Raw genomic sequence first — 18,209 nt, 5'->3', positions numbered from 1 at the left:
TTTACTCAAAAAATTTATAGCAATAAAAATAAAATACGTATTAAGTTACAAAAAGTATATACTATTATGTATAATTTATTTAAAATTATATTATTTATATTATTTATTATATAATCTTATTTTATATATATATATATTATATGAAATTTTTTATTTTATTTTTCTATCTTTTTTTTTTATAAAATTTTAGTTTCAAATAAAATATAATTCATATTTAAAGAATTTTTATTTATTATAAAGAGAAACAATTAAACATAATATATTAATATAATAATTAAATATTGATAATAATAAAATTAAAAATATAAAAATTATATTAATATATTATTATTATTTTATTTTTAAATTTTATTTCATTCATTTTTTATTGCTTCTTGTCGCTGTTCAAAGATTTAACCATTTTTTAACTTATTTAAATATAACAAATATGATAATTTATTATTAAATAAATTTATTATTTAAAAAGTGTAATAGTGTGTAAATTTTTTTAATTTTTAATAGAATATAATTTTTATTTATTATAATTATAAATAAAAGAATTATAACACAATATATTAATTTAATATAACAGAATTAAAAATATATATTTAAATAAATTTATTATTTAAATATATTTTAACAGTTCTATTTTTAATATATATATATATATGCTGATCTGTCAAACTTAACAGACTTTATAAACATTTTAAATCTGACTTTGTTTTATTATTAAAAGGGTCTAAACCAGGTCAGACTGCAGATTCTGTCAGATAGTCTGACCTATTTTCATACTTATCCATATGATATGCAACATATTTATTTTCTCGTTAAAAACTGATAGAGATACTTTGAAACAACTGCATCTTATACTTTAGTTTATATTTTACTTTTACTTAAACAAAAATGTTAAAAAAGAAATCACTAACCAAACCACTAACAACAGGTGCAGTTTTCGTCCATTAGAAACCTCCATTAAGTAAAACAATGCTTTGTAAGTTTGAAAAATTGATTTCAACCTCGAAAAAAGAGACTCATAGAACCTGTTAGAGCTTATGACAGAGAAGCTAAAAAAATTGTGGTAGAATTTTGACCAATCAAGATGACCAATACTTCGTTCAAGCTTTTGGCCTTGAGTAGTTTGTGTTATGGTGTTGATTGACCAAGCTACCATCATCCTATTTTGTATAAAGAGTAATTTGCAAAATAAACATTCAATGGCATATAACAAATGGTCAGGGATGGAAAATTTTTGACATGGTCCATGATAGATAACACCAAAGAAAAGAAGGTAGAAGGTTGCATTCAAACACGAGGGTTGCATGAACTTTTTGCCCTTCGTTTTTGTCATTGTCCTTTTGCCCGTTTTTTCTTTTTGGTAAACATCTATTTTTGTCCGACAAAGTGACCCGACTAAAGCTGGACCCCCATTCAAGCCCAGCCCAGCAAGCTCCCCAGTGTAAGGGTTTAAGTAATATTATTGAACTTTTTCGTAGAGCTAAACCAAAATACGATGGTTGACCAGGAAAACAAAACATGATGCAAGATGATCCATTGGACAGGATATCTCGTTTTGTTTTTCCTATGATTTGATTGCTTAAAATTTAAAGCATCTGAATAGTAAGAAATATAATGACAAAAAAGAGTAAGAAATATTATTTAAAGGTAAATTCAAATTTTATAATGTACTAACAATTTTTTTTTTCAAATATCATACACAGGAGAGAGAGAGAGAGTAGGGTCTTTAATCTTTACACCATCATTTTTGGACCAAAAAACAAGGTACATAGTTTTCTAGCTGCCCCAAATTCTCCATCAATTGAGAAAGAAAATGTGCTCCATAGAAAAAACAACTCGCATTAAAATTATTAAAAGTTCAAACTTTAAAACAAAAACATTAACCAACCCCCATTTCTTTTTTACACACAGGCAAGGGATATGAATGAAAACAAGTTCCCTGACCAACCTGAAGACTTCTGAGCTTGAAAGCAAGCAAAGAGAGCTTTCAATCATATGTATATAATCTTAATCAACGGCAAAAGGGGAAAAAAAAAATAGAAAAACCATGATGAATAGCAAAACCAAAAGACATACATACACTGTGATACTAATAACGCTTCCCAAGAATTATGCCAAAGATAATGGACACAAGAGCCACTCCCAAGATGAACTTGAAATTTATGACAGGTGAAACCTGGCCACTTTGAATATGTGTCTCCGAGGAAGATGATGTTTGAGAAGTTGTTGCCTCTGATTTTTTCCTGCTCTTCCTTTTTGATGGAGTTGTGATGCTTGATCCAATGTCCCTCGATTTGACTTCCAACCCATCTTTCTGATCAACACCCTCGTCACCCTGGAACATCAATAAAATATGCAAAAATGACATTTGCTAACAAACCTAAATAATTGATGAGGAAGTCATTTGTTCTCTTGTACTCAATGATTTGAACTTTCGATTAATGACACTTCGCAAGGTACAAAAGCTAGTTTGAATGAGTGCGGAATTCAAATTTCAGCATTCTCCAATCTTAAGTATAGTTTCACAAAATTGCACAATATTTTCCTAACATCACCCAAAACAACTGAAAGTCAACCCCCCAAAAGTCAACTTAAATATTGCTGAGTAGTGTTTTGATTGTATTTGTTTTATTTTAGTTGGAAAATTGAATGAATGTAAATCATGTCATTTCTGGTTTTAAAGCTACAGGGAAATAATTTGTTCACATGTGAGCACTCGTGCTTGGGAACTTTTGGAAGGAGAATTACCTTAACAGAGGATTTATCAACAGCCAGTTTCAATTTCTGCTCTAGATCTGTCACTTGTTTCTGTAGAATAGAGATATCCTTTTTCTTAGTTTCAAGTTCTTCAAGAGAATTCTTAAGGGTTGCCTCTAGTTCCAACTTCTGAGATTCTGCTCCTTTCTGCTTTATTATTTTTTTAAAAAGAAAATGAAATTAGTTGGACACAAATAGATTATATAAGTTGTATATGTATCTCAAATCTCAGCAAAACGGGTGGAGTTACATAGTTTTAAATTGTGGTGGCCAAAGAGAAAGAGCAATGCCGAAAAGGTACAAAACAGTTTTCATGTACACACCGAAGAGCAATGCTTTTTTTAAGATCAAATATGTCTGTTATTTTTTTAATGAATTGAATGTAAAATGGACGAAAAAAAAAAATCTTTTTGGGGTGGCATAGCCCCCTCAAAACAACACCACAATAGTTCCTCTGCCCCTAGTAGGGTCATGAAGGAATAGTATCCAAGAAAATTGAGATTTTGAATGGGAAAACCTACATTGATAAAAAAATAATACAAAACTTAAACCTGCAGGAAAATTTGCTTAGTTTAAGAGAGTAAGCATCCATAACTCAATTTTTTTAAAACATATGTCACAACCTTGAAACAAAATACAATACCTGGTTTGCAATGGTAGCCTGTGCAAGTTGTAACTCTTTCTCAAGTTCTACAACCTCTACATTTAGCGCATTACTATCATTGACTTTTTGTGCATAGTCTTCCAATTTTGAACTTAATTCTGCTTCTCTTTGAGAAGCAGCTTGAACAGTTCCAACCTGCAAAATATTAAATTATTCAGCAACGTCCTTCAATGTAAACAGTAGATTCACAAGTTAGTTCCGAAAGGTACTATGCTTCTAAATTTTGCGCTTAGTTAAAAAAAAAAAGGAACTTCAGCACTACCTCTTCATTTAATCTAGATTCAGATGCAATCAGTTGTCCTTCAATTTCCTTCAGCCGACTTTGCAATGCAGATTTCTCAGCAATCTCAATTTTAAAAGTTTCAATCTCAGATCTCAGAGAGTCTTCAATTTTCTGTTGTTCTTTCAACTTCTCTTCAAGGTCAGATATCAGAGACTGAAGTTCCTTCTTTAAATTCTGATTAGTCTCATTGAGCAAGTTCTTCTCATCCGTTACTGAAGATATCTGCAAATTGATATCATTTAATTAAGAGATCAATTTCTACTTATCATGGTTCATTCAAAATGATATTATTTCAGAAAATTATTATTACCACAGATAGAAATAGATGAAGGAAGCAAAAATAAAGGAATAGCAGCATGTATAGTCTGTATCTTATGTACCTGAGAATTTAATGTGTGCAGTTCCGCACTATGCTTTGTCACTAATTCTTCAATGGCATTCTTTGACGTGAGTATCTCTTTAACTGTTTCATCCTTTTCAACAAGTGCTGCAGAGAGCTTCGACTGTAAATCACTTAATTTGGATTCATAGATACCTCTTTCCTGATTAAGCTTTGACTTTTCTTCATTTAGTCCTGCAGTTTCCTTTTCATGGTAGAGTGACTTGTTTTGCAGTTCCTCAATGACTGTTTCAAGATGCTTTAATTTTGTGAGACTCTCTTCAAGCTCAGCTTTATGAGTTCCAGAAGCTGCAACTGCTTCATGAGCCTGTTCTTCAAACAACTTTATTTGGTCCTGTAGTGTAATCAGCTTCTCATTCAATTCTTTGGCTTCTGATTCCTTCTTATTATGCCTCTGCAATGCTTCTTGTAATTGTGATTCTACTTCCAGGATGCGAGCTTCATTTGCACGATGAATTTCAGAAGATTTTGATTGTACGTCGTTCAGTTCAGCTACTGTGTTCTTATGAGACGCAAGTTCTTGAGCAGTGGCTTCCTTCTCTGATAGAGCACGGTTCAGTGATTCCTGAAGTTCATCAATCTTAGTTTTTAGTTGAATGTTTGTTCCAACCAATAATTCATTATCAGTATAAGACTGAGAATTCTTTTCCTCGGCTTCTAAAATTTTTCGTTTCAAATCTTCATTTTCACTTTCCAAAGAAGCCTGTTTGCTCAAACTCCCTTCAAATTCACTCTTCAAGGATGTGGATTGCTCCCCAGCTTCAGTCATACTTTCCTCCAAAATCTTAATTTTCTCAAGCAAAGATTGAACTTCAGAATCCTTGTTGTTGAACTTTTCTATAGCTTCTTGGAGTTTCTGTTCTGAATCTCTCGTCAGAGATTCATGTAACAATTGAAGTTTTGAGTGTCTTGCGGTAGTCTGCTCTACATCTCTTCCTCTTACTTCAAGATTTTCTTCAGAAGCTTGAAGTTTATCTTTTAGCTCGCTCTCTCTCAATTCAGCAGCCTTGAGATCATTTTCAGTACTTTGCAATTTAACTTGTGTAAGATTTAAATCATTCCTCAAAATTTCAAGTAGGTTTTCTTTCTCGGCGAGCTTCTCATTCAAACTGTTTGAAGCATCTTCTAACCTTTTCTTTTCATCTGTCACTGCACTCAAAGAATCTTCTAATTCCTTTTCCCTTTCATTAACTGCTTGCAGTGTAAGTTCAAGACTTGAGCTTCGTGCCTGAAATGCCTCAAGTTCTGATGTCAGATTAGACACATCATCAAGGTGTTTATTAGCTTGTGCTTCTGAACTGCTGCATTTCTCTTCTAATGCGCCTATTTGTTGCTCAAGTTCCTGAATTCTGTATTTCTCCGCTTCAAGTAACAACTCCAACTCACTAACCTTTTTATCAGCATCTTCCAATTTGGAGTGAGAGCTCTGGAATAAATCTTCCAGTTCTCTGCTACGCTGATGATTCATTGTGGCTCGGTCTTCATGCTCAGAACATTTGTTGTTGACTATCTTCAGCTCTTCCTCTAATTGTGAACTCTGCATAGATGATTGATTTAAATCTGATTCAAGTTGGCTAATCTTTTCCGTGTACTCCTGCAGTTGGCTATTAAGAAGATTCTTTTCTTCTTCAGCCTCTTCCCATTTAGCATTGAGATTCGATATTTTCTCAGATAATTCAGTTACTTCTCGCTCAGCATCACTGGTTTTCAATTGTACCAAGTTTAATTGTTGCTCAAGCTCCACACTCCTCTGCTCGGCTGCTATGAAACGCGCTTCTAGCTCCCTCAGCTGTGACTTAGCCTCTTCTGCAGCTGCATTTGAAGCTTGAATATTTCCCTCAAGTTCAATACTCCTTTGAGTAGCAGTAGCTGCAGCTGCTCCAGATTCATTATGCAGGTCTTCCAAAGACTTCACCTTCTGCTCAAGCTCTGCATTGTTTGAAAGTGCCTGAGATAAAAGAGAATCTGTTTTAAGAAAATTTTTGTCCGAAAGCTTTAGCTTTTCCTCTAAATCAGAGCACAATTCTTCCAGCTTCTTTGCATTATGGGTTAGATCTTCCACTGTAGCTTCGAAACTTTCTTTTCCTGTTTTGAGTTTAGTCAGTTCCTCTTGTACAGTGAGAAACTGTGCCTCCTGACTCTTGAATGCAGCTTCAACTGATTCCCTCAATTTTTCCTCCTCCTGCAATTTGAGCCTTGCAGTTTCCAACTCAGAATTTTTTTCTTGCAGTTCTTCCTTTGTAGAGGCAAATAGATTTTGAAGTGCTGATATGTCTTCTTTTATCTGTGTTTCTGAAGTCTTTATCAGGTTTAATTCTTGGGTCAACTCATCCACTAAAGAGTCCTTTGAAGACAGTCTTTTCTCAACTTCCAATAGCTGGGATTTTGAGAGTGTCAACTCTTCTTGGACGGAAGAGAGTTCTGCTGCAGTTGTTTTAAGGGCTTCTTCAACCTTTTGATTTTCAGCAATCTTGTCATAAACTCCCTTCAATTCTTCCTTTAGGGAAGCCATCTCGTCTTCCATTCCTTTTGCACTCAATTTGGCTTCTTCAAGTAGCCTCTCAAATTCTAAGGCCTTCTTTCCCTCAGACTCAGCATGTGAACCACTTTGCTTATGCAGCTCCTCAAACTTCTGCGCCTCATCTACCGAATATTGCAGCTCATGCTGCAATTCCTGCATCCTCTTTCTGGATTTTTCAAGCTCAAGGTTCATCCCATCAAACGCTTCTTTCACTTGAAACAGCTCTTTCTGTTTCACTTCTTGACTTTGCAGTGCCTCTTCAAGAGTGCTGAGCTGAAGATTATATTTATTCTCGGCTTCAATAATCTGCTCTTGCAATTTCTTGTGACTTAATTCAAGTTCTTCATGTTTCTTTCCACTTTCCTCCAATTTCTCTTTTGTAACTGAGATCTCTCCCTTCAGCTGAGTATTTTCATGCTCAGAGGTCTTCAAAGATTGTGCTAGTCTTTGGAGTTCAACCTCAAGTTCCTGTATCTTCTCTTGTGCTTCTAGAAATTCTCTGCTTGGAGGATCTGAGCTTCTTTCGGTTTTATGGGACTTATCATCTATGGCATTCTCTTCTTTCTCAACTTTAATGAATTCACCGTCAAAGGCACTTTCTTCCTCTTCTTTCTTTACTTCACTTATTACTTGAGGCAAGTCTCCATTTGTTTCCTGCAAAAAATAATTAAAAATAAAATAAAATAAAATATGTACACTAACCATTATAGTTTGTACTAGAAAATTCTTTCTATAATACTATCAATAGACGAGTGAGCAATTCACATCTATGCATGTTGACCTATTTGACTTAATGAAAATCGTCTGTTAAGAGCTACATGCTCCAATCTTGAGCTCTTGGCTAATGGATTAAGCATCCATCCAGCAAGTGTTCACATTGTTGATCTAATAATATACGTAAACAAAAGCAGCTGTCCAAAGCTGCAGATTTTTCATCTCAACCAAATTCATAAGTGCCTGCCTGTATTGAGTGCAGAGTTATAAATTTTATTTGATGAACTGAGTATAATAGTCCATGTGGTGATCAACTTAAAAACAAATACTATGCCCTGTTTGGGTAAACTTCTACACGAGTCTTCCTAGAAGAAAAAAGTTAATATAAAAAATGAATTAAACTTCTCTCAGAAGTTAGAAATAATTTATCTCTTCAAAATTTAAAAATATTAAATGCGAGAGCTTCTCAAAAAATGAAGAAGCATTAGTTATTTTTAACTCATGAAAAAAGTTTTATTTATTTTTATACTGATTTTTTTCCTGCTATAAGAACTTCTCTAGAATTTTACTCAAACTAGGCTTATATTAAAGTATCAACTAAATGAAGCATCATACGCCAAGTACATGTTATGATAAGAATGGATTGTCCTATCAAAAAAGTGAATAGAAGTTCCAAGCAATTGGATTCCACAAAAATATACAGTTGGAGTTAGGAAGCCTACTAATCATTGTGATAACAATAACACTGAAAGATATGCGAAAAAGAAACTTTAGAAGGCAATGATACCTTAATGCTTTCACTCTTATGATCCACCTCCTCAACAACCTTTGTCACTGGAACTTCTGAAATGACTTTTGTCTCTTCTTCCATGTTTGCTTTCTCTTATTCACTGCTTCACAAGAGAAAAAAAAAGAGGATTGTAGCTGTAGTTAATGGGATAGACTTGGTGGTTGTTGTAGGGAAACTTCATTCACAGTACCTTTAAACTATATTTGAAAGTTGTGTTTAGGAGAAGTGACGAGTTAGGAGGGGTTAACTTTGTTTGGGAGTCACTTAATTAAGAAAAAAAAAGTTTGAAGGTCTAAACTCTCTAAAGCCCTTTTAACACTAAAGTTTTTTATTCAGTGTTTTTTCTTTCATGATTAGGATTCTAATTTTTTTAAAATGTTGTATGGAACAGAAAGAATATAATCATCATCATTATAACATACAAATAAAAACATTAAGCTTTACCACAAAAAATAAAATTACGTCTCAAACGTAAGTGTTCTGAAAGTCAAGACGTTGCTGCTTAGCAGAATCTATAACAAGTGTATCAATTAGCTCGCATTGTGCACAAGATACTAATATCTGAATCACACAAATACTAATATCAAATTTCAAGGCCACCCTCATTTGTAAATTCTTTGATAGTTTCTCCACATGACACAATAAATTAGTTCACGAATACAAAATTTATATGAAAAAATGTCACTTGTTAAAATTTTCTCCTATAAATAAATCAACCTTCCCTAATGAAATAATATATAATTTTTTTCCTAATCGCACCATGCACATGGATCAATAATAAGTAACCTTACCTTACGTTTGCAACAAATTCCATAACTCAAGCCAGTGACTTTGAGTTCGAGGGAAGAATGTGATTAAAAATAGATAATCAAAACTTTATAGTATTTTTAGACATCAAGATTCTTGTTCCTCCAATTAAAATGTTTCAGGGGAGTGGGAGTATCTACCACTGTATCACAAATCTGAAGAGGAATTGGAGACATAGCAACTTGCACAAAAAAAAAAGTAGTTTTTATTTAATACCTTCCAAAATCCTACCATTACATGGAATAAAAATTGAACTCAGGACCTAGCTCAACTGTACAGAATAGGATGTCATTTGGACAGAAAAAAAAACCAGTGAGTTTTAATAAAATAAACACCGTCAAATGATAAATCAATAAATCTGGTCAATAATTCGTAAAAAGAAGTTGCTAAGACGGCCATTTGTAGAACATTATAAGAAAATATAGATGGGTCTATCTCGGTTCAGGGGGCAAAAATTAAAAATATAACTTCAGATATCTAACCCAATCTTCTTGCACTTTCTGCATTAAACGGAAAGAGAATAACACAACAAAGAGCACTCGGTTGCATCACTTAGAATATAAAAAGAATAATTCGATTTTGAACACGGAAAATCTAAAAACTCAAAAATGTATATATTGAATTAATCAATTATAAATAGTTACATAAAATTCTTTTCTTTATATTTATATATATACACACAGAGGAAAGAATCTCTTGCAAACACGAATGGAAAAAGTAGTGGTGACAAGAATCATTATTAATTAATTACAATTGCAAGAGATATGAAGATGGAAGATGGAAGATGGCATGTAGAAGGGCATGCATGTGGGCCCATAAATGCTGTGTTACAGCTTGATCTCACACATAAGACATTTCCCTGTCCACCATCGATGCCATGACTCTATTCTTTTTCTTTTCCTATTTTTCTATTTTTCTTACTTTTTTCCAAAAAATCAAATCTACCATTTAATTTTCCACCATGGAAGAAGATTGCATCTGGAACGTTGGTAAGACATGGACATCATGGGACCCAAATATCTAACATTCAAACATAAAAAATGAATCAACCCGGAATTTGCCAGAATAAACTTTATTACCTGTGATGTATGTATGAGTGGACCCACTTTTCATAGTTAGCTACTACGCCCCCACCAAACCCCTTCTTTTTTATATCGTATATATCATATTTACTCATTTTTAAAAATTATAAATAACTTTGTATACACCAAAGTTAAAGCGCGTCAATTGCCCCCTTTTCCCTAATGGTAAATCCATAAATTCATAATCATCTGCGCTCTTCACGTTATTACTTTCTTGATTTGGAATTGACTTTTTTTTATTTTAATCAATTTTAAAATATACTATTATTTAATTAATTCTATTTAACTATTAAAAAATTCTTATAATGATATTACTAAATTATTTTAGGGAACTAAGAATAAATTGTTATATTTGTTTATAGCTTACTCTTGTGGAAAAAAATTGACCACAAAAATAATTTTTTTAATTTTTAATAGAATTTCCAAATTCCTTAAAACAGAATCCTCCTTAGTTGCAAAAGACAAACCTGGTAAAAGTGAAGGACAGATCCGTGTTTTACCAAAAAAAGTAGGGGTAGTTGTGAACTTTAAGAATCGCAAAATTGCGAACAAAAGTGAAGCTGGCAGAGGCTGAGATTCCTGAGAGACTTTCAAAGCACATTGGCACTTTGGGAAAACTACCGTTTTTCTCTTGTTTTTGAATTAAATAAAATTTTCTATCTTCTGCCCTCATCCTTTCTTAAGCAGTATTAAAAGTACATAAAGTTACATTTGAATGTCTTTATGTATAGTATAGTATATATACCATTAAAGTTATATAACGTATATTAAAAAGAAATCACCACCTAACGCCTAAAAGCCAGGACACAAGAATCAAATTAAAGAAAAGCTTCTTAGATTGATAGTGATTCGGTCTTTTTTTCTTTCTTTTTGTTAACTAAATTCTATAGAAACGTTTCAGCAGAAACGGGTGATACTTCAACAAAGATCGATCTCCAGATCAGGGATGATGATCAAAACCATTGCTGGATACAATCAGAGCAATCATTGTTATACATATCTTAGACTAAAAAAGTTGAGCTTTTAAATGAATAGGAATTAGAGATGAAAATTGAAAATTAAACTAAGCCCATCGCATAACTGATCAACCCCAATAAGAAAATAATGATCGGATGAAAGATGCAACTCAAGTGTTTCCGATCAGAGTGAACCATTTAAAAAAAACCAACACAAAGTAATGAGCAAGCAAGCGACAACAATTAATCATGTGGAGCAAAATACATGCAGAACAGATTCTGATCCACAGAATAACAATCAGGTATCAAAAGATCAAAGAGACAGATAAGATGACACGAGAAGAAGAATCAAAACAGCACACAGCGCTTTCAACATTGATCATTCAGCAAAAATACAACAGAAGAAAGAAATTAAATAAAGGGTATCTAAAAACATAGGTCCAAAGCTGGAAGAGTGGCTGGTCAATTAAATTCAGCAAAATAAACTGACACACACACCCACACATGAACAAGGAAAAGAAAAAGGGAGAAAGAAATCTTGCCTGAGAAAAGTTGAATTGCTTTGGTTTGGAGAAAACGTTAACTGTTGTTTCAGTCTAAGAAAATTAAAAATGGGAAATGGAGTAGTGAAGGTGGCGATGATGGAACTTGAGAAAAATGGAAGAAGAAAGAGAGAGAATGAGAGTATATAAGTTAAAGAAGAGACCATCTTTCCTTTTTTTTTTTTGGAGCATTGAGACAAAGGTCGTGGGGCCCATTAACAGCCAATTCGGCACAGAAGCGGGTCGGAACGCCGCTTGTTTTGATATTGCCACCGTTTTTTCATTTATTTACCAAACCGTACCTCATTCATTCATAGCACATCGGATTTTCTTTCTTCTAAAATAATAAATAATAAATCAGATTATGAGGATTTTGTCAGGTGTGTTTCGTTTTGAGTTAACAAAAATAATTTTTAAAAGTTATTATATAATAAATTAACAAATATTTTTTGTATCGTTTGAATTAGTATAAAAATAGCTTAAGTATTTTTCACCAAAAAAAAAAAAGCTTAAGTTTGTAAAAAATAAAAAGCATGAACAGGAACTTAAAATGAAAAAATGAAAATTAATTAAAACCGATATTTAACAGAGAAAAAAGAAACTATGGAAAAAAAATTAAAAACAAATATTATAAGAGTTTAATTTAAATACATTGATGATATAAATTTTATATTATTAATTAATTAAAAATATGAAAAGTATATTTTAAAATTACACGATATGTCGAGGGCAAAAGTCTGATATGAGACTTTTTATTTTGAAAAAATTGAGGAATCAAAGCTATAATCTTAGAGTTAATGATTTTTAAACAGTCACTTCTTAATCACTGACACAAATTCAAGCCATCAACTTCAGTTTTATAAAATGTAAAATATCCGATTCTAAGGATCCTTGTAACATTTGTTATAAATAAATAAATTATTAAAAACTGAAAATAAAATAATTTTTATGTTTTAGTTCATAATAACTGATATAAACCAATTTCATCGATTTGATTTTTAAAAAAGTTATTTGAATGGAAGGATTCGGTTACTAAAATGTATTTGGCTTGTGATTTAGAATTTAATTAATATATATTGATAATATGTTATTTGATTGTAAATTGACAAATAATTTAATTTTTATAATTATTATTTGTTAAAAATATATTTATGATGGTTTCTATTTAATTGATAGTATAATTTTTTATAAAAAGAATCATAAATAAACTAAAAATTTGTAATAGAGTCATCATAAAAGTCAACATTGGATATAATTTGGGATATAAAAAATAACATGATAAAAGTTTGATGAATTTATGTTGGAACTTCAATTAATTTCCCTATGAAAATAAAAGAGGCTTTAAAAATTGCATGTAACAGAAAATCAAATTACTTTAAGCATGCACAGCCTGACTTTAAATGTTATTCACCTTAGATGATAGAAAATAAAGATATTGATTTTTCATTCAAATCCCTAATGAAAGAATGAAAAACATTAATTCCGTAATAATAATTTAAGAATTTTAATAAAAGATAATTTATCTGATGACTTTTTTCTATAAAACTACTTAAAATAGGTGCAATAATTAATAAAAGATTATATAAGCGACGGAAGATTTTGTAAGAAATAACACCAGAAGGTAAAATTTGTGTTTTAAATAAATATATTTAAAATTAATATTTTTTTAAAATATAAATATAAATTAATATATTAACATAAATTTAATATATTTATTATAATAAATTATATATAATTTTTTAATTTAAAAATAAAAAATATGATTTTTTTTTCCTTATAAAAATCCTTCCCAATCTAGCCTTGGTTTAGTTATTCAGTTTCGAATGATTGGTATAGTTTTTAATATACATGTACGTGTGTTGTTAAACTAGCATGCTATGATAAGTTTGTTTTAAAATATCAGAAAAATATAAAAGAATTGTTTGACAATACCATTCTAGTCTTCTAGTTTGTAATTATTTTCCTGATACTTTTTTAGTTCATCAGAAATTATAGTTTGAAATTCAAAATGCAAATAATTATAATTTTTTTAATCTTTTATGTACACAAATTTTTATTAAATAAAAACTATTAAATTCTCCAAACAATTAGTTTGAAAATACCATTGTAGTCTTCTATTAGAAATTTTAATTTGAAATTAAAAGGATATAATTGATTATTGAAGAAAAGAAAAAGTAATGGCTTTTTGGTCTCAAAGTGGCGGCCACAGACAACCGACCAAGCCGCCCTCCCTATTTGTGCAAACATGACGACTGTTGTCTTTTCTGTGAAAGAATCAAAATGTCTTCGCTGTTCCTACCCATTTTAAAACTCCATTCCTCACTTTGCCTTACAAAATCATTCAACATTTTTATTTTTTAAATATTCAATATATTCATTTTTATTATTTATAATTATTTATATATATATAGTATTTAAAAATTACATACACTGAGATATTTTTTAAAAACATTACCAAAGTATGAGATTTAAAGATTCTAAATAACAATTTTTAGTACAAATACACAAATTTAAAGATAAAAAATTAAAAAATGATGAAGTTTCAAAAAATTTTAATGATGGTTTTTTTTTTTAAATATAAAAAAACTAAAATTTATTACTGATAATTTTTAAAATAATAATAAAATATTTTAAAAAAAAGTCAAAAGTTGTTATTGGTGAATAACGGGTAATTTTGAAAAAAAATATATTTTTATAATTTTATAAAAATCTCATATTTTTGTAATAAAAAAAACTATATATAAAATAGCTTAATATTTAAATTATCTATTTTTAAGAAAATTAGCTATACATGCTAAAAATTTAATTGAATTAGGACAGTTTAAAAGTATGTGTAATTAAAATCATTTTTTTTAAATATGTTTAGACCATATATTGTTATTATTGTTATATTAAAATTTAATATTTTTAAAAAATATATAATTAAATTTTCAATTAATAATTTATTTAAATATTTGTTATGATGTGGCATTCAAATAGAATTGCAATTTACATCAAAATTTTGAAAATATTAAAGCATGCCTTAAAACAAAAAAGATACATATAAAACTAATTGGTCAAATGTATCCAACATAAAGCTCGAGGTTGATCCTTTATTGAATGGGTTGACATTTATAAGTTTGTAAATTTCAATTTATTCAATTTATATGTAGCATTTCAACGATTAAGTCAAATATATAAAATAAATAATAATAATAAATACATAAATTTTATTACATATAAATATAGACACGGAATTAAATAACATATCGAATTTATAAAACAATAGTTATCAACTCAATTATTAGTTCACGTGTTATTATTATATAATTATATATATATTGTATAAATTTTCTGTTTTAAACAAATTTACGCCAATATTTATAAATATGTAATTTATATTAATTATATTTTTAATATCATGTTATATGTTAAAAATAAAATAAGACGATAGAATATCAATTAACTTTTAAATTATGTACAAATGAGTAAAACTAATTCATTTAAAAAATTAAATTTAATAGTTAAGTCGATAAAAATTTAATAATTATTAAAAAATTATAATTTTATTAATCTTAATCTTTAAAATTTAGTTTAAACATTTAAAATTAAGATTTTTTGTTAAAAAATAAATTTAAATAAAAACTATTGAAAAAATTTGATAAAACTTTGCTGTTATTACTTGTTTAAACTTAACTTTTAAACTGAAATTAATAAAGTTAAAAAATTAATAAATGTGTTATTTTTTTAAAGCAGTTCTAATAATTTTGAAAGTAATATTATTTGATCCTTTGTCTTAAATTCATTATGTAATAACACTATTTTTTTAATCAAAATTTTAAGAATATAATTAAAAATAATTTGTATTTAAAAGCATTTGAATTTATTTTTACCCTAGAAACTACAAAGTAGGCATTGTACAGTGTGCACATCTTTTGACAAATCTTAAGAAAATATCAACTTTATCAATCGATTATTGCAAATTAAATTAAAATATTATTTAAATGTAAAGTTACGAAAAATTAGACGAATGTTTTATTTTTATTTTATGTTATAATTTTTACGTTAAATTGAGATATAACTTAATTTTATTAAGTTTTTAAACTGTAAGAGGATAATCATTTCCGTACACAAGGTGTTATGGAATGAAGCTAAGAACATTCTAAATTTAAGATTAGCAAGTGATTTTATCAAAATTTTATGTACAAACTAAGATAAATTAAGTTATACTAATTTAATACTCACTTCTACATTGTTAATAACTAAATATAAAAAATTATTTTAATTAATATAATTGTTGAATTATAATTATATATTATCTAGATTATTTATGTTAAATTTTATTAAAATTAAACATTTATAAAATTGTTATCAAAGGTTCCTCATTTTTTATAAATATCAAAAGTATATATTTCATTTATTTTTTATACACGAATAAGGTGTCAAATAATTTTGAATTAATATAAAATTTTACATATATAATTTATATGATTGAAGTTTTTAATCTAACAATTAATTTTATAATTAAATTATCTAAAAATATTTAAATATAATTTACATTAGTGTGTGTGTATATATATATATATACTTAGACGAAATTTTGACTATTTGTAAAAAAAAAAAAATAATTAGTTCTGTATCAATGAAACCTTATTGTTCTTAAAGAATTGGTGTGTAATATATACATGTCTTAAAATTGAAAATATAAAAATATATATTTTTTCATATAAAAGTACATTTGTATATAATCAATTAACTAAGACTTTATTTAAAAATAAAATTTAAGAAGGAAATGCTTATTTAATTAAAATCTTTATTTAGAATTTTTCAAACTAAGAAGTTTTTTTTTTTTAATTTATCTTTCATTTTCCTTCTTTTTCTTCTATTATTCTTATCTTTCAAATGCCTTCTTTTTCTCTTCATGTGACTCTAAATTGTGAAACAAAGTTATATTGAAGTTTTTAATAATCTTTAATTACTTTAAAAATAACGTGTGAATATCTTATAAAATTTCAGAACATTAAATGTTTCTTTTATCTAATTTCAGCCATTTCAGATAATTATAAGAATATATTTAATTTTAATACACTATTAAAATTCTTTTTTCAACATCAATTGATAAAAATACACAAAAATATAATTTTTCAAATAATTAATTACAATAGTTAAAATCTTTTACTAATATTATCATCTCATTGATATTTTTCATATTTTATTTATTGAAAATACAATGAAACAAAGTGAAAGTTTTAAAAAATAATATTACTAATTTTCTAAAACAATAGATGACGGAAAACACTGTTTATCATCTAAAACCACAAATACTTTTAAATAAAAAAGAATATGCCATGATTCCTTTTGAAATAAATGCACTTTTTATTATTGGTTTTCAAATAAATAATGAAAACGTTAAATTTTTTTTATATTTTTAATTATTAAATGTGTTTAATTATTTGTATCTAACTTCATAAAAAAATATAGTGTTTAAGAGAGAGGAATAAATAAAAAATATAAAAGCCGATTAAATCTGTGAACTGTTAGTTACTAGCGGGTTCCGGTTGACAGATGAAAAATAGTTTATCTGCCGTAAAAAGGGTACTGCAGAGTAGAAGCATATCTTATCTTATCCTTTCATATATTGACAATCACATAAAAATAATAATAAAAGAAAAAAGGAAAAGTAGTTTGAGTTTGAGTAACGAGTTGTGATTAGAGAAAGAAAAAGGAAACCCAGAAATCAGATAGATATATAAATGGATGCGATGCAAATAGCTCTGCCAATTGTGGGAATTGTTGCGGCTGCGGCTGTGACCTTTTATGCAGTAAGCTTTTCTGAGCTTAGAGAGGTATGCAACATTAACCATTTACTATGCCTTATCTGTATAAAAATGATAGTAAATTTGAAATTGCTACATTGGTGCAGAAATCATTTAGAGATTTGGAAGAATCTGAAAATGAAAATGAAGGTTATAGGCCATCCCCTAGCTCCCGAGAGAGGCGTGCTAGAAGACAAGCTAACAAAAATAGCACAAAAAGTTAACAAGATTGATTGAATCATCTCTCCTTTTGCCAAGGTGTGGAATTGCTTTCCACCACCGTCTTTCTATCTTTTAAGGATCGAAATGAGATGTACTTACTTGTCTATTAAGTTCGGTTGCCTTTCATTTTCTTGTGTTCTGCTAATTAATTCATATTTATTATGCTGCCATTATAAACCCCAACTTTCGTTTGCTATTCAGTGGGGTGTTTAACCAATGAATAGCGTTGTTATGCCGTTATGTATGTGGTGATAATGATCCAACCTTTTTCTATTCCAGTTTAGTCGGACTTGGATTAAGATGTACTCGCAAATTATAATGGGTGCAAATTTATGTCACAATTGAAACTATTATAAAATCACTGCACTTTTTTTTTTGTCAGAAACTCATTGCAGACCAGCTAACATTATCGATCATCATTTTAAACTAATATTTTTGCATTTTCACGTCTCATTTTCCTTTTGCTATTATATTCTTTTTTTATTGATTCCTTTCTTTTTTATTTTATTATTTATCATATTTTTTTTTCTTTTTTATCCATTCTTCCGCCAATCACGAGTGTGAAAATATGATAATTTGAGAACACGTGAATAGCCAAACTTGGATTTAGTTAGATTGGAAGTTTTATCATGGATTTATATTCCATTTTTAGAGTCAACATTATATTAGCCCGTTTTTATAC

General features: G+C 28.8%; 2 protein-coding genes across 3 annotated transcripts; one reads left to right on the top strand and one right to left on the bottom strand.

Moving 5' to 3' along the window:
- Positions 1–1,637: 1,637 nt before the first annotated feature.
- On the bottom strand, positions 1,638–11,635 carry LOC113870018 (myosin heavy chain, striated muscle). Of its 2 annotated transcripts, XM_027506610.1 has the most exons (7): positions 11,511–11,635; positions 8,121–8,223; positions 4,079–7,273; positions 3,678–3,920; positions 3,395–3,550; positions 2,743–2,898; positions 1,638–2,329 (listed from the first exon to the last, which is right to left on the bottom strand). In XM_027506610.1, the coding sequence occupies exons 2-7, from the start codon at positions 8,202–8,204 to the stop codon at positions 2,084–2,086; spliced, it is 4,080 nt and encodes a 1,359-aa protein (XP_027362411.1). In that variant the 5' UTR covers positions 8,205–8,223; positions 11,511–11,635; the 3' UTR covers positions 1,638–2,083. The 2 variants fall into 2 exon arrangements, with proteins under 2 accessions (XP_027362411.1, XP_027362412.1); XM_027506611.1 differs by lacking the exon at positions 11,511–11,635 and having other exon boundaries at positions 8,121–8,861.
- Positions 11,636–17,168: 5,533 nt separating this feature from the next.
- On the top strand, positions 17,169–17,603 carry LOC113870020. The gene is made up of 2 exons (XM_027506613.1): positions 17,169–17,335; positions 17,413–17,603. The coding sequence occupies exons 1-2, from the start codon at positions 17,243–17,245 to the stop codon at positions 17,527–17,529; spliced, it is 210 nt and encodes a 69-aa protein (XP_027362414.1). The 5' UTR covers positions 17,169–17,242; the 3' UTR covers positions 17,530–17,603.
- Positions 17,604–18,209: the final 606 nt, after the last annotated feature.

This window comes from Abrus precatorius, unplaced genomic scaffold (assembly GCF_003935025.1).
Source record: "Abrus precatorius isolate BTA unplaced genomic scaffold, Abrus_2018 Scaffold6, whole genome shotgun sequence".
Taxonomy (NCBI): Eukaryota; Viridiplantae; Streptophyta; class Magnoliopsida; order Fabales; family Fabaceae; genus Abrus; species Abrus precatorius.
This window is presented reverse-complemented; position numbering and strand designations above follow the sequence as displayed.

Excerpts from the sequence above, each read along its gene's own strand:
- LOC113870018 (XM_027506610.1), bottom strand. The coding sequence starts at position 8,204 with ATGGAAGAAGAGACAAAAGTCATTTCAGAAGTTCCAGTGACAAAGGTT. Across the intron at positions 7,274-8,120 it reads ATAAGAGTGAAAGCATTAAG|GAAACAAATGGAGACTTGCC; the intron begins GTATCATTGCCT and ends TATTTTTTGCAG. Across the intron at positions 3,551-3,677 it reads AATCTAGATTAAATGAAGAG|GTTGGAACTGTTCAAGCTGC; the intron begins GTAGTGCTGAAG and ends AATATTTTGCAG.
- LOC113870020 (XM_027506613.1), top strand. The coding sequence starts at position 17,243 with ATGGATGCGATGCAAATAGCTCTGCCAATTGTGGGAATTGTTGCGGCT. Across the intron at positions 17,336-17,412 it reads GCTTTTCTGAGCTTAGAGAG|AAATCATTTAGAGATTTGGA; the intron begins GTATGCAACATT and ends ACATTGGTGCAG.